The following is an 18,258-nucleotide window of genomic DNA, read 5'->3' as shown; positions in this document are numbered from 1 at the left end:
GCAAAGTACATTCTTCTATAGTGATTTAGGTACAATTTTTGAAATTTCAGTCAAAGTATCAGATCATAAGTCTTCTTCATCAGATATTCCTGAGAGAAAGAAGGACTTATTTACATGAGGCTATATTCACTCCAAGTTAGCAAAAGTTGCAGAGCAGTGACAAGCTGCTGTGCTATGCAAGGAAAGCATATCACACCCATGTATAACACAGTTTGTCCTTAGCCAGACAAGGAAAGGAAAGTGCCAAAGAGACGCACCCTTTCCCACTGTCAATCAATATCCTGGACTTGTTAAACTAGGCAAACCCACAGAGAAACTCTACTAATTATTCTCCCCACTTGAGAAAAGAGACTTCCTCAGCTGTGAGAGCAAAGACAAACTCACTGTTATGAGAAAAGTAGGGAGAAGAGTGGGCTTGACTTGAGAGACACAACTTTGTATTTAACACCCTGCTAGAATGTTTTATCCTGAAATATTAAGTGCATCTAGAAGCACGCTGTTTTAACCTGCTTATGCAAGAGATCTAGCATTCACACCAGCCCACAATAACTTGCTCAACTGGCTAAGGAGCATAGTAGTTCAGAATCAAGCAGTAACTCACTTGAAGAAACGTCATCCAAGCAAGCGGATGTGTCCATTATGATCAGAGAAAGCATGCTACAAGTGTCATCGCTCATTGACTTGTACCAGGGTTTTATGCCTGACCAAAGAGTTCCTGAGTGTCACAGAATGGGAGGAGATGAGAGGAAAAGCAGTTCTGAGCAAAGGCAAAGAATGAACAGTGAAGAGAATGGCAACCACTGCAGCACAGGTTGTCCCAGCAGAATTATTATTAAAAGTTTGCAAGGCTTTTGTCAATGAGAAGAATTTTATTTTTAGTATAGTAAGCAAGTGCCTTTTCCAATTCTAGAAAAACAAAAAGATTCCACGATCTGTATAATCTTATCTTCCAAATGCACACTTACATATTAGCAGACCAGCTTCTCTCCCACACACCTTCAGTGTCTTACATAAAATTCTAATCCCACGTGCTCTGCAGTTATCTGCCAGTCAGCATTTAGAACCATATGGTAACAGTTGTGGCTACCAATAGCCAGAGAGGAATTCTTCAGTAGCCTCTGAAGCCATGCCAGGTCTGTGTGTATCTAATGTTCTTCTTTTCTAGCAAAACAGTTCTTTCGGCTTTCAGAGATGAGTCTTTTACCAAAAACTATGTGCAACATTCTCTTCTAAGATGCAGAGGGCAGCTGTTTATAGGCAACAATAGCCCACAGCTGAGTCAATCCCAATTTTGCTCATATTCAGTATATGGACACCTGACAGCAAAACTCAGAGCACCCGGTACATCAAGCTTCTGTCACTTTGTTAGCTGAACACTTAGCTAAATATAATGACATACCCTTTTTCATCTCATTTGATTAGATCCAGCCACAAAACAAAAGCTCTTCACTATTCATACAGAAAGGCAATGAAAGCATGAGTTGCAAGATGATCCTGTTTCCAATCACAGACTAAGGAACAGTTAACATCAAAACCAGATTGCATTCTGGCTTCCTTGCTCAGCTCCACTCATTGTAGATGTTGAGATTTACAGCAAGTACACATGCCACATCTCATAAGAGATGCATATTCAATAGAAGGCCAAAAGCTTCTTCCTAGTATAAGCATTAATTGATCCTCACTGCTGTGTGTTAGCCATCACATCAGAGCTCCACGTTTTGCTTTGTCTTCATTGCTTTTGAACACAGCAATGTATCTTGATGCCTGTGCACAGCTTGTTGAGACATTCCAGATTTTCTCCATCAACTAGGCATGGGCTGGGGGGAAATTATCCTTTGTAGCAATTTGTTCCAATTTTTGCTTATGTCCTTCCATGATAGTGGAATTTCTGGCCAAAAGTATAAGAGAACCAGTGTTGTAAGTCCCAATCACATAAAATAATCCAGTCTTACAAGATGAGGAAGCCCAGGTCAGAAATTTTTACTACAAAGACAGTATTAAGCATGGATATGGTCTCAAGTTAACCCCACAACAAAAACATACCCATAATAAGTTTATTTTTCTCACATAAGAGTTGCAAGGTACCATCAGTGTGCTCCTAGGCAACTTTTACTCAACCTGAACAGGTTTGCAATGGAGTATGGTCCAACAGCCCTGTTTTTAAAATGCCATCAAGTATCTCAAGAACTCTCAAATCTTGCCTTGCTTTAGATCTCCTTTTCATTCCTTCCTCATCACTCCTTCCTGCTTACAGGTCCTTAAAGGGAAAACTTCTACCTATGCATCTGATAATACTTTATCAACCCTGCCAAAATAAAAGAGGCCTTATCAACAAGCTTTGTTTGAACTACAAGCAGTTAGTGCTCCTATAACAAACAGTCACTGCCATGGCCTTGTCTGAACTGGGTTTCCTCCCGCACCCAGAAGTTTGCCTTGTCCCTGCTGCCAACACAGTCAGCAGCAACAGAACACAGGCCGCATCAATTGCAAAGGAAAAAGCTATTCCTTAGCACCAATGATCTTGCAACAACAAAAATGATCAAAGCATCATTTAAATACTAGTCTTATCAAGTTTATCGATTACAAGAGCCATCAGACATGACTCACTGTGAAATTACAAGTTTAAGAACACTTTTAGCTTGAAATCGATGAAACAACCCCTAGCTATTCTTTAACTGGGCTGTCACTGTAAAGTTCATCTCTACAATCATGCTTGGCTATAACACTATCAAGACAGATACTCAAGAATTGTCTCACACAGATACTTGGCACAAGTCAAACAGAACAACTAGATCAAAGGAAGGAACAGTTGCAGTACATAGAAACCATGGAAGTGTAAGATACCACCCCCTTTTTCCAGGATAAGTCTTTACCAGGAAGATGCTCTAACAATACTAATCTCAGTTTAATGAGACCATGAGGAGCTCTCCCTTACACAACAGAACTGCTGATCAACTGCTAGCCCCCAGCACTCGCAGGTTTATAAACAGGAGTGTTCAGATGCACCTTGCAGACAGTAGGCAGGCACTAGCACAGAAGTAAACCAAAAGATACTCCTGTAAAAAGGATTTACTTTTGTGAACCTGGAGAGACAGACAGTTAAATGAACAACTGAACAGATTGTGTCAACAGCACGTGCAGGTGGCCACCTTCCCAAAGCACAAAAAATATCAAATAACAGATCAGAGATAGATTCCCCAAGACCTCTTGGAAAATATAACTGAGAGCCAATCATACAAATCAGGCAAGTTCATGTACTTTCAGAGGTTTGTGCTTGGAGTTACCAGGGACGGCCAATTACAATGAATTTACTAATTGTGCAAACCTTGTGTGTCATTATGATTCCTATTGTGTTTCCCTTGTCATGGGAGCATGACAACATGAAGTTTCAAAACGGTACAGCAGAACAAAGTCTTTGCACTGAATAACATTATTGCACATGATGCAAAACTCTTTGTATGCTTCTGCTAAGAAGCATGATTCAAATGGAAGAGTGTCTTGTAACTTTGAAACAGCCTTTTACACCAAACATAGATGGTCAATGGAGTAAACCAGAAAGCATTGCTTCTTAAAGCAACACAAAGAGATCCAGCTAGAAGGAACTTTTAGATGAGAATTTTTTAGATGAGAATTGCAGTTTGCATAGAATTTCTGCACAGAAATCAAACTTTAGCTACCACCAGTCCCTCCTTTGATAAACTATTTTAAATAAAGACCAGGCCACTAGCAGTATCACTTACTTTTATTGCCACGTACTAACTGCATTACATTATCGGTGTTTAAAACCTCTTACTCTTTGACATCTCTCAAGCCTCTACCTCAGCCAAGAAAAAAAACCACAGCTCTTCCATAAGCAATTCCCAGAAACAATCACATTACTGCAGCCGAATGCCACTAGAAGATATAGGACTCACAGCTGGCTTAACTCCTCCAATAATTTTCTCCAGTCAGTAGTTACAGCACATACAATTTGTTCAAAACCAAATAAAAGACATACCTCAGCACCATCCTATAAAGATGTTTGAGAACTCTTCTCCCTTTTCAATACCATAAGCTAAACGGAGCCCCTCAAGTGGCCACAAGCAGCACCGAGCAGGACTAGGGACTGCTCGCTATTTGCACAGATCATCCTTGTCCCCTCTGTGGGCCAGGCCGTCTTTACAAGGAACGTGCCAGGATGCATGAAGAAGCCTTGGGACGTACCACCGCTTTGCATTCCGCTTGCCAGAAGCACCGGCTTCCTGAATCAAAGCTAAAATCACCAAGCAGCTGCTTTGGGCATACAGCATCACCTGGGACTTGGTAAAGCAAGATATTCCAGTTGACTGAAGCGCTCTCAGATGACTGGGAAGAGCAGCATTCCCCATCAAGTAACACATTACAATGGACAACTTTTATTATCTCAGTGAAGCTGTCCTCCTATCTTGTTGCTATCCCCACGAGTGCAAAGCTTTGTGCCTCTACGCTGCAGAAACACAGACCCAGAAGTCTACTTCAACTGCTCTACACCATTAAGAACACTAAGTATAAACACACAAAACTTTCTCCAAAGCCAGGGCTAAGCCTCACCTCCAGGAGAGGCGATGTCAGTAACCAGCTTGCTCCCATGCCACAACAACCCGGCAACCCAGGGCAAAGGCTAAACAACTTGTTTCACTGTCTTGTTCACCTGCTCACTGTTAGAAGTAACCCGCTCTCTCATCCATCAAGCTCTTACAACTTTGGGGAGGAAAAAAACAAAACCAAAATCACAGTAATATGATATATTTAATATGGGCAGGTATTTGAAGTTAAAGCAAAAAAAAAAAAATGCTAACAAAGCGTCCCAAAGGCAACGTTGCAATTCTTATTAATCACATCGGCTCGGAGCCAGCCGCAGCAGACCGAGTCCCCAGCGCCGGGGCCACCCCGGGACGGCTGCCGAGCGGCCGCGGCTCCGGCCGGCGCTTCCGTCCCGGGGCCGCCGGCAGCAGCTCCCGAGAGCGGCCACGGGAGCGGCCCCGCCGGGGGCTAAACCAGGAAGTTACGGAGCCGGCGGCCACAGTCGCGACCTCCGCCAGAAAAATCCCAGGATGTAAAGCTGCCGTGCGATACCCCTCAGCTACCCGCTCCGGCCAGAACAAACGCAACACATCGAACTTGATAAGCCAAAAAAAAAAAAAAAACAAAAAAACAGCACGAACAAACCCAACCTCTCAACACCAGTGCTTGAAGTTTCATGGGCGAGCCGAGGTGGCCCGGGCTGCGCTGGGGCACGGGAGCTTCAGGTGTGGGCAGCGCCTCCGGGCCGCTGCCGGCAGCCGAGCTCGGCGGAGCGGGGAAGCGCGGAAGGTCCGAGCCCCCGGCGAAGCGGACCTTCCCCCCGGGGGGACCGGCCAGCACCTGCCAGCCCCGCCGGGGGAATCCCGCAGCAAACCCGCCGGGCACCGCGAAGCCCCAGAGTGCCGGGTACCGCCCCAGCGAGCCCCGCCGGGACCGCGCTGGCCGGACCCGCCCCCCGCAAGGACCCCCTTCCCTCAAACCTACCCCGGTCCTGGGACCCCAGCGAGCCGCGCTCACCTGCGGCGCCTGGAGCCGGGCCGCCCCGGCCTCGCTCCGCTCCGCGCCCGCTCCCCCTTCGCCTGCGCGGCGGCCTCCCTGCCCGGGCACCTCCGGGCGGGGCGCGGCGGGGCGGGGCTTCCCTGCAAGCCGCCCTCTTCGGGGCGGGGCCTAGAGAGCGGACCGCCCATCGGAGGGGCGGGGGCCTCGCATATGCAACGCTCTCACTCGTGGGGCGGGGTCTCGCATGCAAATTAAGATGAGCCGCGGCTTCTTCCCCCCCCCCACACCCGCTTTCATCCGGCGCGATCATGAATAATTCAGGCACCCCGTTCACTCGGAGCCAATCAGAAAGCGGGGCCAGCGCCATCGGGGCGGCCCCGGGGTGGCGGCGGGGGGGAACGCCGGCTGCGCTGCCGTTACAGGCCCCGGCCGCCCCGCTCTGCCCGCCCGTCAGCAGCAGGGACAGTGCCAACCTTCCTGCAAAAAAAAAAAAGAAAGAGAGGGAAAAGCTTAACAGAAAGTCGAAGCTTTCGTTGAGAAGAGCCACACAACTGCCGCTATCTTGCTACGGAGCTCAGCTGCCACCAGCCCCTGTCCTGCTGCGGGGAACAAGAGCTGGGCGAGGAATCAGTAGTTCCACAGAGCATGATGGCACGTCAAGGTCCACCAACCTCTCCCCATCCATGCAAAGGCTTGAAATTACCTCTGACAAGGGCCCAGCAGCAGTCCTTTCAGCCAAGCTTACAAAAGCGATGCTTTTCAATTAAAATATTTGTTTCTGTCGCCTTCTTGCAACATCCAACCCATCTGCATCACAGGCCAAAACGAAGTGGTGGTATCAGTCTGCATCATAATCCCATCCTGGTAAAGGCACTGTCAGATGTTGTGGTGCTGAGCAAGGCAGCCACAGTTTCTCAATCCTCCCTGCAGTGCTTATTAAATTGTAATTGTTTTGTGCTGAATCAGGGAGTCTCTGCCCCAGCGAAACTCACTGGGTGGCTCTTGAGGAGTTCATCAATACAATTCCACCTTGGCATAAGCAGATGAGACTGATTGAAATCAACAGGAGACTGACCTAATTCCAGGACAAACGTGAGCTCTGTGGGTCAGACTGGAGCTCTTCAGGGTGCGCCTGTTCTTAGAAACTCTCTTCCCACTGCCTTTAATCTGCAAAACGGTCTGGGAGAACGCTGAGGGCACAGACTGGAGCTGCCAACAGCCCCAGCGTTTGAAGAGGACTATCAAAACAAAAGCACTGCTTGAAGGAGGAAGAGGAAGGGGAGGGCGCGTGGGAGGAGCTGCCAGACCCTCACCTCAGCAGAGCCCTGCTGACTTCCAGCATCTGATAACAGGGGTGTGTGCGTGAAACAGGACCAGGCACAGTGCTTGCAGCAGATCCCTGCCACCCTGGGCTATGATACCTCTGACCACGCAGCGGGAAGATGGCGAGGTGTTGTGTGCTGACAGGAACCACACACGGACGTAGGGGCTCCAGCCTCCAAGTCACACTGCCCTCCCAGGACACAGGACAGCGGCTGATCCAAACACAGACAGGCGTAGGAGTGGGGTTACACAGCCACAGGGTTGTATGACCGTGAGCAGGCATTCACCAGCTGGTGCTACTGGGGTTCCAGTAATCCCCCCAGAGTGTCTCCCTCTGCATAACTTAATGTTTCTGGGGGAATTAAGAACCACACTAAGGAGCTTGCATTGTTGGAAAAGGCTTTTTTATTGCTTAGCCTTCTCCCCATCTCCAAAAGGAATTCAAAGATTATCAAATAAAACATATCTAAACCAGTTGGTTTTACAGTTCTGAAAACCTCGATACTGAGCGCAGCCGTGGTCAGCATGCCTCTATGCACTGAGCACAAACTCTGGCACTTTTGCATAGAGGTTAAAGCAAATTGGGTACCTGGATATCCTGGTGGAAAGCACCCACAGTAGGGCCTGGAAAGCAATGATGTCCTCAGTTTGGAGCACAACAGCCACAGGACTGGAAGGCTCATGAGGAATTTGTAGCTTCTTTCTTTACTCAGGGCTCTCTCACTTGCAAAAGACAAGGATCCACAGCTAGGAAAGAGGACGTCAGGCTGAAACAGAGAGGGCCACAATACAGCCCTGGTGAGACTATCAGATACAGTATGCTGATACCGGTGACCAAACTTTAATATGGCATAATGCTGTGTGGCCAAAACACATCTCAGCAGTTGCTACAGCATGAGGCTGGGGTGCCATCTGCAATGCCCTGGGGCTTTCTAGCTGATGAAATAGAGTTCAAGGCAGAGTTTTCTGCTCTCAAGTGCCTGGAAACTTTACTTCAGGCTGCTGAGTTTTATGGCTGTGCCTTTTTCAGATCAGAATCTGATCTGAATCTTGTTGGCATAGCTGAATGACAGAGGCTCAGGATACCACCACTGATCTGATCAGCTTATTCTGACCCTGACTGACCTCAATGACTCTCCAACCACTTGACTGGTGTAACACCATGGTTCTTAACATGTGACAATCATCAGCAAAGTGTTTTCTAATGGTCCACAGGTCAGCCAAAGATGACACAGAAAAGGCAAACTAGTGGTCCACAAGATGAGAAAGCTGGAGAACCAGCGGCTTCGAGAACAAAGCAGTGTGTGTTCCAGTCCAGAAGTGCCCAGCTAAGACATACACACTTATTTGCTGTAAATTTTGCTATTAAGCCTGAGCCATCTGGTTGGGTGAAGTCTCTAACAGTAAATAAAGTGGTCAACTACCCAAGGTTCCAGTTATCACAGGCTCTATTTTCTGCAATGTTTCATTAATTAAGAAAACAAATCCTGAGTAAAGCTCTTCCCTTCATCCCATACCATTTCTGCAAGCATCAGCAACTTCAGTGATTAATATCAACTGGCAGCTTGAACTCCTTCAGTGAATAAAAGGCAATTTCTCCATGATCCACCAGGGCAAAGACCACCGGGACGTCCCCACTCTGATACGTAACCTGCTTCAAAGCTCGCAGGGATGGAATCTGCTCATCAAAGCTGCAGAGAGAAAAATATCCCCTTGTTCTCAAAGCAGGAAGAATACAAAGCTGACCTGGCCAACGATCACAACAGCTCACTTTGGTCTTGGGAGTTGGTGGTGACCCTCCCCACCCCTTTCAGTCACAGCAGGAGGCTGCCAGCCCTGGGAGAGTACACAGTATGCCAGGATCTGGGAGCTGTCAAATCCTTTGCCAAAAACAAGGGCAACTGCACACTGCTCCACACTGTGCCTATTAGATGCAGCTCACAGGGCTACTGGCAGATTGCCAAGCCAGTGCAATCTTAATATCCTTGTGCTAGGAAGATCTTTAGGTTGCTGGGATCAACGTCTGACCTGCTTTTCCCTCCTTTTAATTCTGCAGAGTTTGTTTGCTTGTAAATGAAAATATTTATAAAGCAAGGATCACCCTACTTGATCACAACAGACCTTTGTTGAACTGTGTTAACACCTTCCTTGCTCTGGCTACTACAGATGCAGAGAGTGGAGAAGGGACAGTTTTAGTATATATCAAAATTAGAAAAGGCAGAGACTAAACTTTGTATCTGCCTATGAAGTTTAAATATCAGTTTATGGATCCAGCAAGAAAGGGGACACCTATCCTGTTTGTACTGATCTTACAGTTACATTTGATAAAAATCAAAATATGTTTTTGACATACGGCCCTGAGCCTGTAGCAAGCTCTGGGGAGGTGTACACCTCTGCAGAAATCCACAGGGATCTGCACTGGCTGAGGATTCAGGTATAATACAGCTCCCTGCAAAATTGAGCTCTACATGAGTTTCACAAGCATTGCATAAATACAGCCGTGGCTTCTTATTCCTGGCTCCAGTAATACTCAGACATGAGCAGCAACCAGAAGACCAAATAGCGTGGGCTGAATGCAAGGGCTGGGTGAATTGTCAGCCACAGACTCGAAGAAAGGAGGAACTGAAAGAAAAAAAAAAATTCTGGGCAGGACCACCCTCAAGGGAAGCACTGATATTCTGCAAAGCTCACAAGATGCTGGGTCACTGACAGATCATTAAGACATCATTTCCACAACAGCAACTGCTATGTTTCAGAACACAGTAAGACCCATGAATACCTCCGAACACACATCCTGACATAGGGCTTGCCAGGGTTTGTCTTCTTAAACTTGGCCACAGCATCTGCTTGATACACATTGAAGTCTATGTGCATGCCCTCTGGGTCCTCCTGCAGCCTACAAGAAGAGAGAACACATCCATATGGAATTGAAACACTGTACGGTATAGATAAAGCAGAGGAAAGAGGGAGCAAAGGCTGTTGAAGCATGGCTAGTTTGGGCCCTTTCATATGCTTCACTCCTCAAAGGCCTGACCCTGCAACTGTTCCAATTACTTTCCAGATCTTTCCTGTAGTCAGCAGATCTTTCCTGTAGTCAGACCAGAGCAAGCTCCTGCTCCACATCTGCCACACACCCTTCTCTTCAGACCCCTTTGCAAGAAGCACCACCAATAGATACAGGAGCAGAGCACTGCTCTGCCCTACAGGGACTGCACACAAACACCACACAGCCTCTGAGTCAGGAGCAGAACCAAAAGTCCCAAAGCCAAGGTTTTATAATCACTGCAGCAGGGACAGCAGCACATTCCAGGGATGAGGCACAGGTGAAACCCAACCAAACGTCTGGGAGAGATTACCTGGCTGGGGTGCAGAGAGAGAACAGCAGGAAGACAGCAGCCCTGATGTTCTAATTGCCTGGAATGCCCCCAGCTGCAGAACCTGGTACTTCATGGAAATGTCAGCCCCTCACTACAGATGCAACAGGGTCATCGAGCAGAGCACTGTATTCTCTGAGCATCCTGGATGTCAGGCAGCTCCCAAACTGCCACTGAGAGCATCTCACAGACCTCACAAGCAGGGACAGTCACAAGACACCACCACTCCCTAGCAGCTACGAGCTGGCTGGCTGGATACTAACCGGGAGGCTCCATCCAGGATGTGGGAGGGCTGCAGCACGCTGATCTGCTGGAGGAGCGCAGCTGGAGGGAGAAGGAACAGGAAAGGATCAGACCAGCTATTTCTCTCCCAGGGCACTCCAAGCACTCTACCACCACCCACGAGCCTTCCTCCTCCGACAATGGCTGGCAGCACCACAGTCACCACTGGCTACTTCAAAGACCTCAACTTCCTCATCTCTCCCCAGCACACAGCCCAGAACACCCTGCAATTGCTTTGCATCGCACTGGCCCCGATTTCACATGCCTAACAGCCTAGCAGGAAGGATTGCAGTGCAGTAGGACATGGGGAATGGATTAGGAGACCTCCCAAGGCCCTGTTTATCTTGGCACTTGAGTGGGCTATAGAATGAGATGGAAAGGCAGAGGACAAGCTCTCTTCTCTCTCTCTATGCCCATGGTTGGGCTCCTCTGTGCCTGCTTTGACTAGGCCTTCTAATGACATTCTCCTTCTCAAGGTACTGTCCCCTAAACTGATGTTCAGCTTCTTGATGATCCCTTTTGCTGTTGCATACCAGGCAATGTTTCACAGAGTTGTGGGAGAAGGGGGTCCCTGTCAAGTTCCCAGAGCCACTACCTGATGAGGTAGCTTCAGCCGGCTGCAAAAGCGGCGTGACAGCTTGGTCCCAGAGATGCGGTGGTCGTCTCCAAACCTTCTGCTGGCTCCTCTGCTCCAAAAGGGCTTTGTACTCCTGCCAGTTGGAGCAGCGCCTCACCTCCTGGTCAGTGTTGACACTGCTCTTGTACCTGCTCTCCCTCTCTCGCTGCTCCCTTTCCTTCCGTGACAACTTCTCCTGTTTCTGATTGATGTGTGCACACCAGAAAGCTGCATCAACCTCCCTCCCTGGAACATTCTCTGGCAGGAGCCCGTTGTCAGGTGAGGGCAGATGCGTGCACGGCTGGTCTGGGGCCACATTTGGCAAGATGATGGTAGTAAAATCCCAGCGGGGTGCATGGGTGCCAGTGCTGCTCTCCTTATGGTCTCCAGCCTGGCTTCTGGAGGGGCTCAGGGAGTCTTTTTGTCCTGTATCAAGAGGAACTGGGTTTGGTTCCCCCATTCCACTGCCACCATTTGATCCCTTTGGCTGCTCTGACAAGGGCTTTTCATCCATGGGAAGGCAGCTGGAGTCTCCACGGTCATCTCTGGCTTTTTCAGAGGTCCCTTCAGCTTCTGTAAGGTCCTCAGATACCTTATGTTTCTTCTCATGTGACCTAAAGACAGAAGTAGCAGCATAGAAAACAGGGAGAGTGTGTGATGGAACTTTATTCCCTTTGAATCCTGCTTCCCCCCTGCTAACAGGAAGAATGCAGCCTGCCAAGCCCAAAAGAAGGACAGCAAAGGTGGCAGGAACCCCCAGACAAGTCTGCAAACCCTTGACAACATCCTCTTGGCTGGAAGGAGAGCGTTTGCTTGTGTGACAAAATGAAAAGGGGAAAAAAGCAGGCCAAAACAAGCAGTGAATGCCAAAGGCAGAATAAACTTCTCAGCAGTCCTGCATGAGGTTTGACATCAACACTCAGGAGAACCCCAGTCTTGGTTTGTATAGACACACGTTCCCAACCTGCCATGCAGCCTCCACACGCTCCATATATTGACACCTCCATACAAACATGATGAACTTCAGCCAAACCAGCACAGGCCAGGCAGAAACCTTCCTGCCAGCACCTCTTACTGGTATAAGATTCAGTTTCTGGTCCCAGAGGTGATGGGGCACTTCTTATACCAGCAGTTTTATCTCCCGATTCCCAAAATTTCTTAACCTCTCAGGCACTGATTTACCTGTTAACAGGAAGGGACTTACAGACCAGTCTTGTCCTGTTTCTTAAAGGATGATGCCACCTACTGGAAGCTGTCATAACTATTAGCAAAATTACTAATTATCTCAGCTTCTGTTTGCATTTTGGCAACGTCTAGAGGCCATGTGCCCTTAAGGACAGGACCCAACTACGCTCTCTGCTGTACAGTCCTAGCACGTAAACTGCATTGAGCGGGTGGATAAGTGCAAGGTGAGCACTGTGGTGTCTGCACTCCCTCTAAAAAAGAGCAAGAGGAGACATCGGCCATGTGTCTCTTCTGCACTGATCTCTCTACCTTTCTATTCTGGCATCTCACCACTGCAGCTGGGAGGCTCAGGGAGCAGTTTGCCCCTATTTGCCCTGCGTGAAATACAGATGTGTCAAAAGGGCACACTGCAAAATGTTCAGGAAAAGCACTGCACTGCTTGGGGACAGTCAAGAGCAGCTGTGCCAGACACGTCACCCACAGCACAAAGGCCTGAGGTTGCTGTTCCTAAGCTGCAGAGCCAGGGAGAAGATGGAAGAAGGCTTTGGGCCACATCCTTACCGGGGACTGGAACTCCTCCTCCTTTTGCGATGGTGTTTCCCAGAGCCATGGTAGTGACTTTCCAGGTTCAGTTGCCTCTCATAGGGAGACAGGACAGTGCTGTAAGGAGACACCAACGCTGAGGCTGACAGCAGTGCAGGGCAGCAAAACTACCCTTCTGCTCAGCCCCCAGAACACAGCAACATAAACCTTTTCTTCCAGGCACAGAAAATCCACAAGCAGGACCAGGATGGTCCTCAGTTCACACCCCACTTCATGTGCCCAATCACCTCCTCAAGAGGGAGAAGCAAGGAAGGGTAGAGTGCCACTTTTAGCCTTTAATCCTCCCAAGAGATGGAATGCAGGGTCAAAGTCCTCTTCTCTGTCGTTCCACTGGGGCCATGCAGTGGGCACAGAGCTACTCAGGGTCTTCAGAAAGGAGAAAGCAGCGTGGAAAGAAAAAGCTGGTTACCTGGGGTCGAATCTCAGTACAATATAACCCAGTTGCTTCAAGTGGCTGAACACCTTAGAGCAAAGGAAAGCAAGAGGGTTAAATGACTACCCTAAAACCTAACAATTTACTTCAGTTCTACTACAATTGACTGAACACAGTGTGGCACTGGCAGAGGAGAAAATGCCACGGTTAGGACTCAAAGTAAAGATGGGACAACAGAAACTGATCATCTGGAAGAAGGCGAGCAGGAAAAACTGAGAAAGACTCCCCCTCCCTCCTTAACTGTCCTGCTCCACCCTCAGCCACTGGAAGTTGTGTGGCAGAGGCTGGGCTCTCTGCCTTTATCCTCTCCTCAATAGCTGGAGGTCCCAACACACCTGGTAATGTGGCAGGCTCACTGCCTCCTGGGACAGCAGGATCTCGTAGGCTTCCTGGATTGACAAGGGCAGATCCCTGTAAAAGAGCTGAACAGAGCCCTGAAGGGCAAAAGCCTGGTGTTGAGAAAGTCACGGGGAACAGATCTATACCAACTCACATCAGTCTCTCCCCACTGGTCCTGACAGGCAGTTCCAGCACCCTCCTTGACATGATATCCATGTCTCCTCATGTGCCACATGGATCACTTACGGTCCCTCTCCCACGCCCAGTTCCCCCATGCCCTGGTTTTAGCAGCCAGGTAAGAAGTTCCCACCCACAGCTGTCAGGACCTGCTCCAGCGCTGCATCTGTTTGGAGAATGCAGCTGTGAGCACAATGCTCAACTGTTAGAATAATCATTGCTTTGGGAGATAATTTTCTTTAACTTTGATGATCTCAGTGATTCAGGACACAGGGCAACTACAAAAACATTTAGAAGCAGCACAACTGAGAGCTGAAGCAGAGAAATTAATGCCATCCCACATCTCCCACCACCAATTAGTGGGTCCTCAGAAGCATTTACTGCAGCCCCAGTGATCCCACAGGTAGATTCCCCAGGCAATACCAACTAACCTCCAGGAGGCAGTTTTAGGCTACACCTCTTTTTCCTCTTTTTTTTTTAGGATGTGTTTACTCATAAACAAATAAAACAAGACACTAGGAACCACACCTCTCCTATGGGATGGGCTGAAGGCATCTAATTGGTCTTTTCTGCTTGTGGGGAGATATTTTTGTACTCAGCAAATGACTAAACAATTTTCACCAATTTGTCAAAATGTCAGAGGTAAAAAAGTCCTAGCTTTACAGTTAGGATTTAAGGGATGGCATCAGATGCCCATAATCCGATTAAGTTTTGCTAAGGGAAAAAAGTTCCCCTTTAGATCAGTGCACCTACTCTACTGATAACAGGCTTCAGTGGAGAGACAAAATCCCCCTCTCTACAGCAAAGAAATTCAACTGAGCCCTAACCAGCATTTCTGCAAGCAGAGAAGCACCAAAAGCAACCCGGTCTCACTCCTCTGTCTGACACATTTAAATTTCTCTCTGCCATATATACTGGGAAGACATGCCAAGTAGCAATCCCAAAGATCTCTGCTTAAGTGTAAAGCGTGTACAGAACTGGTTGCTATATAACTGTCTCCCATTCTAACACCCTTCACATGGGAAGATCTGATTTAGTGCCTAAATGTGGCCCTACCAAGCTGCATAATCTCAACAATTCCTATCAGATTCTTAGAGAAGCACAGAAAAACTGTGGTGATGAACTCATGAACCCTGCCATTGCAAAATATGTAAGATACACTGGGGATAAGGGAGGAAGTCAACTTATGAAGAAGGCACTGACCAGTCTCAGATGTCCCCAGTAACTGTACACCAGTTTTAAGGAAAAGGATTTCTCAGTATCAAACTTTTTATTCCCATTAACTCCTGCAAGGAACAGAAGATAATGGTTTGATCTAATTTCCAGAAATTCCCAGAACAGCGAATTTTCCTGGACTGTGGAAGTTCAAGTGCCTATGTCTATAGATTTCGATAAATAAGTAATTGATATATAAATGTATGTTTCATTTCCCCCAGGGCAAGAAAGTAGAAATCTCAATAGAAAACACTGTAACATGTTCCTCATGCTTCTTTTACTCTGGTAAGAGAGCTAACTTATTACTGCTGTACTAACAGAAATTCAGATCAGCTAAAACTCTCCTGGTCTCTGCTGTCATATTTGACACAGAAATGGGTTAAACACAATACCAGCCGAATAAACTGGCCAGCGATTCAACTAACACACACTGTCAACGACAGGGGCTGCTTTAGAGTACAGCATATGAACCCATGGCCTGGAGACAAACAGCCCCATCAGCAACAGGCTAAAAGGGACAATTCCTGGAGAAACAAGTGTTTATCAGCTGCTCAAACTGCAGCAGTGACCAACACAAGTGATTTCAGCCTTCAGTCTAAAGCTGCTACAGGTCTTCCCATCATTCAGGAAGGACCCAATGCCCCCACCCACGCACAGGTGTCCTACTTACACACTCCAGCAGGTACAGAGCTTCCTCAGGCAGCAGGCACTGTTTGCCACGCTCTGTGAACCCCATGGTGTGCCAGAACTTCCCCTGGAACAGAAGCACAAATCCCTATTGGGCTCTGGCTGTTCCCTGCTGACAACCAGGCTCTCTCCTGTTTCAAGCAGCAAATTAAGGAATCTGCAACAGCTAGCAGGAGATGATGGCACTGAGTACACTCTGCAGCAGACTCACCGCAGGGGACTGCAGCTCTACGATGCCCTGTCCTGGCTTCCACTCAGCTTTCACCAGACTCCTCCTGAGAATGTTAAAGATTAGTTTATTACTAGCATGTCCTACAATCAAGTCCTATTGTAGTGACACAACAAGCTCAGGAAGGTATCAAAAGGCAGCAAACTTCCAGGTGGCATTTTTACAGAGTAAAGCCTTAGAAAGGCATCATCTTCTGGACCTAGCAGTACCAGCTGAAGATTTTATCACCAACAACTAGTTAAGAGTGTCTTCAGTCAGCACCACAGACTAGGCCAGAAGAGCCTGCTGGAAATGCATGGCCGAAGCAATGTTATATCATACGATTGCTCTGACGCTGCCAAAGCGCCCTCAGATTGCTGTATTGCACCCACAGGATCTCATAGGAAAAAAAAATAATAGCTGGTAAGTGGAGGGTGACTTTGCAAGAATGCAGACATGCATTTTTAGCAGCTGGCTCAAGGAAATAGAAGGTAAGGCCTGTAGGGTTCACCATGGACTTGCTCTACTTCTTTAGCCAGTACTACAATTTCCCCATCTGAAAAGAAACCTAAATCCATCCAGTCACCCTCCCAGCCTGAAGGTCTCCACCGCTCTCCATCCAGACACATATTTATGGGTGTACTTGAACAAACCTGAATCTGACAACAGTGGAAGATAATGGTCCACCCTGTCTGACCAGCTGGAGGTCACCATTCTCTCTCTAAACTCCCCAGCAGTGTGATTTTTATGTGAGTAGTTTCTGCTGCTACTGATCAGTGCCGACAGAAAAACTGTTATCAGAAAACTGCAGACCAAACAGAGAAAGCATGTGCTGAGAGGTAATGTGAAAATCCCCCAAGAAATTATAAACTCCAGAGACTGGTAGCACTGTTGAAACCACCAAAACTGATAAGTCAGGGACACCGAGAGTCAGTGGAATCTGCACAGGGCCACACATGAGCATCAACAAGGGGCCCTGTGACTCAGGGCATGCCCAAGAAGACAGCGGCTGCTACTTGCAAAGGCTACAGGATTATGCACGCACCTGAAAATAGTAAGGAGCCTTCGAGGGGCTTTCTGAACGCTCCCATCGAAGCCACTGGTGTGCCAGTATGACCCTCTGCTCCCGAGGAAGGAGCCAGAGCGAGCTGCCCTGCAGCTGCCCCAGCCAGGGAGCTGTGAGCTGGCGAGCTGAGGGGATGGGCAAGGGCATTTACCGTGCTGACACCTACCTGCTATTCACAGCTCCGTTCTAATAACCCCCGAATCGCTGGCAGCCGTGCTCCCACCCCCCCCCTCCCCGACACGAACCCTCCCAGGGAAAAAGGAATTTACCGCCCCGTGCTCGGTGGCTGGGCACAGCCCTGCGGCCCCCGGGCCGCTCCTCTCCCAGCCCCGGGGACTTACAGCCGCTCCACACGCTCCTCGGAGAGGAGCTGCCACTGCTCCTCCCGGCACCGGCGCAGCTTCTCCGCCTGCTCGGCCGACCCGTCGGGAATGAAGTCCTTCTGGCCGGGAAAGCGCTGAGAGGCCTTGCGGCGGCGGGTCGGCGGCAACCCCGCCGCGCTGCGGAGCAAGAACGAGGGGCACGGTGAGGGGAGAGCGCCCCGGCACCGGGGCACCGATATCCCCCCACACACACACACCCGACCCGGGCGGGCCCTACCTCAGGCGGCGGGAACCGCCGGGCTCCATCGGCGCGGCGCCGGGCAGCCGCTTCCTCCCGCCGCCGGGCCCTAGCGCCGGCAGAGCGAGGCGGGCTGCTAGCGCGCCCCCTGGAGGCTCGGAGGGCTGCGGGAGGCGGGGCGCCAGGCCCCGGCGCTGAGGGGGGCGGCGGGGTGCTGTGCCTTGATCTGCGCATTGATCTGCGCATTGATCTGCGCATTGATCTGCGCATTGATCTGGGCATTGGCTCAAGGGGGGCCCTGCGCTCAGAGTCTGTGTGCCAGGGCTGTGCAACCGAGCTTTCCCCCCGGGCCGGGTCCCCAGGGCCCAGCCCAGCCGTTCTCGCTCCCCCTCCTCAGCGGGGCCGGGGAGCAAGCGAGGTGAAACGGCGTGTGGGTTGAGATAGAGACAGGGAGATCACTCACCGGTAACAGTGACAGGTAAAACAGGCTCGACTTGGGGAAAATTAATTCGCTGCCCATGCCTATCAGTCCCAGGTGTGGATATCTGCTTTGGCGGGGGCTCCTCTGGGGAACGCCTGCTCCAGCACCCGGACCACCTCTCCTTCCCCTCCTTCTTCCCTGACCATGCTGCTCACAGGGCCATCCCT

The 18,258-nt window shown here is 49.2% G+C and overlaps 2 protein-coding genes across 13 annotated transcripts in view; both read right to left on the bottom strand.

Moving 5' to 3' along the window:
- Positions 1–5,665, bottom strand: part of LLGL2 (LLGL scribble cell polarity complex component 2) — a 33,423-nt gene extending 27,758 nt beyond the window's left edge. For 8 of the 9 annotated variants that reach the window (XM_042802625.1, XM_042802626.1, XM_042802628.1 and 5 more), the window contains exon 1: positions 5,527–5,665. The gene's annotated coding sequence lies outside the window, so the exon portion shown is untranslated. The remainder of the gene's footprint in view (positions 1–5,526) is intronic. The other variant, XM_042802627.1, reaches the window with a different exon arrangement.
- Positions 5,666–7,251: 1,586 nt separating this feature from the next.
- Positions 7,252–17,744, bottom strand: TSEN54 (tRNA splicing endonuclease subunit 54). Of its 4 annotated transcripts, none has more exons than XM_033002535.2 (12): positions 17,650–17,744; positions 17,391–17,549; positions 15,987–16,050; positions 15,759–15,842; positions 13,693–13,791; positions 13,334–13,386; positions 12,883–12,981; positions 11,116–11,750; positions 10,502–10,562; positions 9,644–9,760; positions 8,382–8,555; positions 7,252–7,631 (listed from the first exon to the last, which is right to left on the bottom strand). In XM_033002535.2, exons 1-11 carry the CDS (start codon positions 17,676–17,678, stop codon positions 8,405–8,407), a joined length of 1,551 nt encoding a protein of 516 aa, XP_032858426.1. In that variant the 5' UTR covers positions 17,679–17,744; the 3' UTR covers positions 7,252–7,631; positions 8,382–8,404. The 4 variants fall into 4 exon arrangements, with proteins under 4 accessions (XP_032858426.1, XP_032858427.1, XP_032858425.1 ...); XM_033002536.2 differs by having other exon boundaries at positions 7,252–7,611; XM_033002534.2 differs by having other exon boundaries at positions 7,252–8,555.
- Positions 17,745–18,258: the final 514 nt, after the last annotated feature.

The sequence above is a fragment of the Tyto alba genome, unplaced genomic scaffold (genome assembly GCF_018691265.1).
Source record: "Tyto alba isolate M040663 unplaced genomic scaffold, T.alba_DEE_v4.0 Super-Scaffold_39, whole genome shotgun sequence".
Lineage (NCBI taxonomy): Eukaryota > Metazoa > Chordata > Aves > Strigiformes > Tytonidae > Tyto > Tyto alba.
This window is presented reverse-complemented; position numbering and strand designations above follow the sequence as displayed.

What these genes read in the sequence shown, in the direction of transcription:
- TSEN54 (XM_033002534.2), bottom strand. Translation starts at nt 17,678, where the DNA reads ATGGAGCCCGGCGGTTCCCGCCGCCTGAG. An exon ending in TAGAGCTGCAGTCCCCTGCG is followed by an intron (nt 15,843 to 15,986) that starts GTGAGTCTGCTG and finishes CTTCTGTTCCAG; the next exon opens with GGGAAGTTCTGGCACACCAT. An exon ending in GTCAGGATGTGTGTTCGGAG is followed by an intron (nt 8,556 to 9,643) that starts GTATTCATGGGT and finishes TTCTCTCTGCAG; the next exon opens with CTTTGATGAGCAGATTCCAT.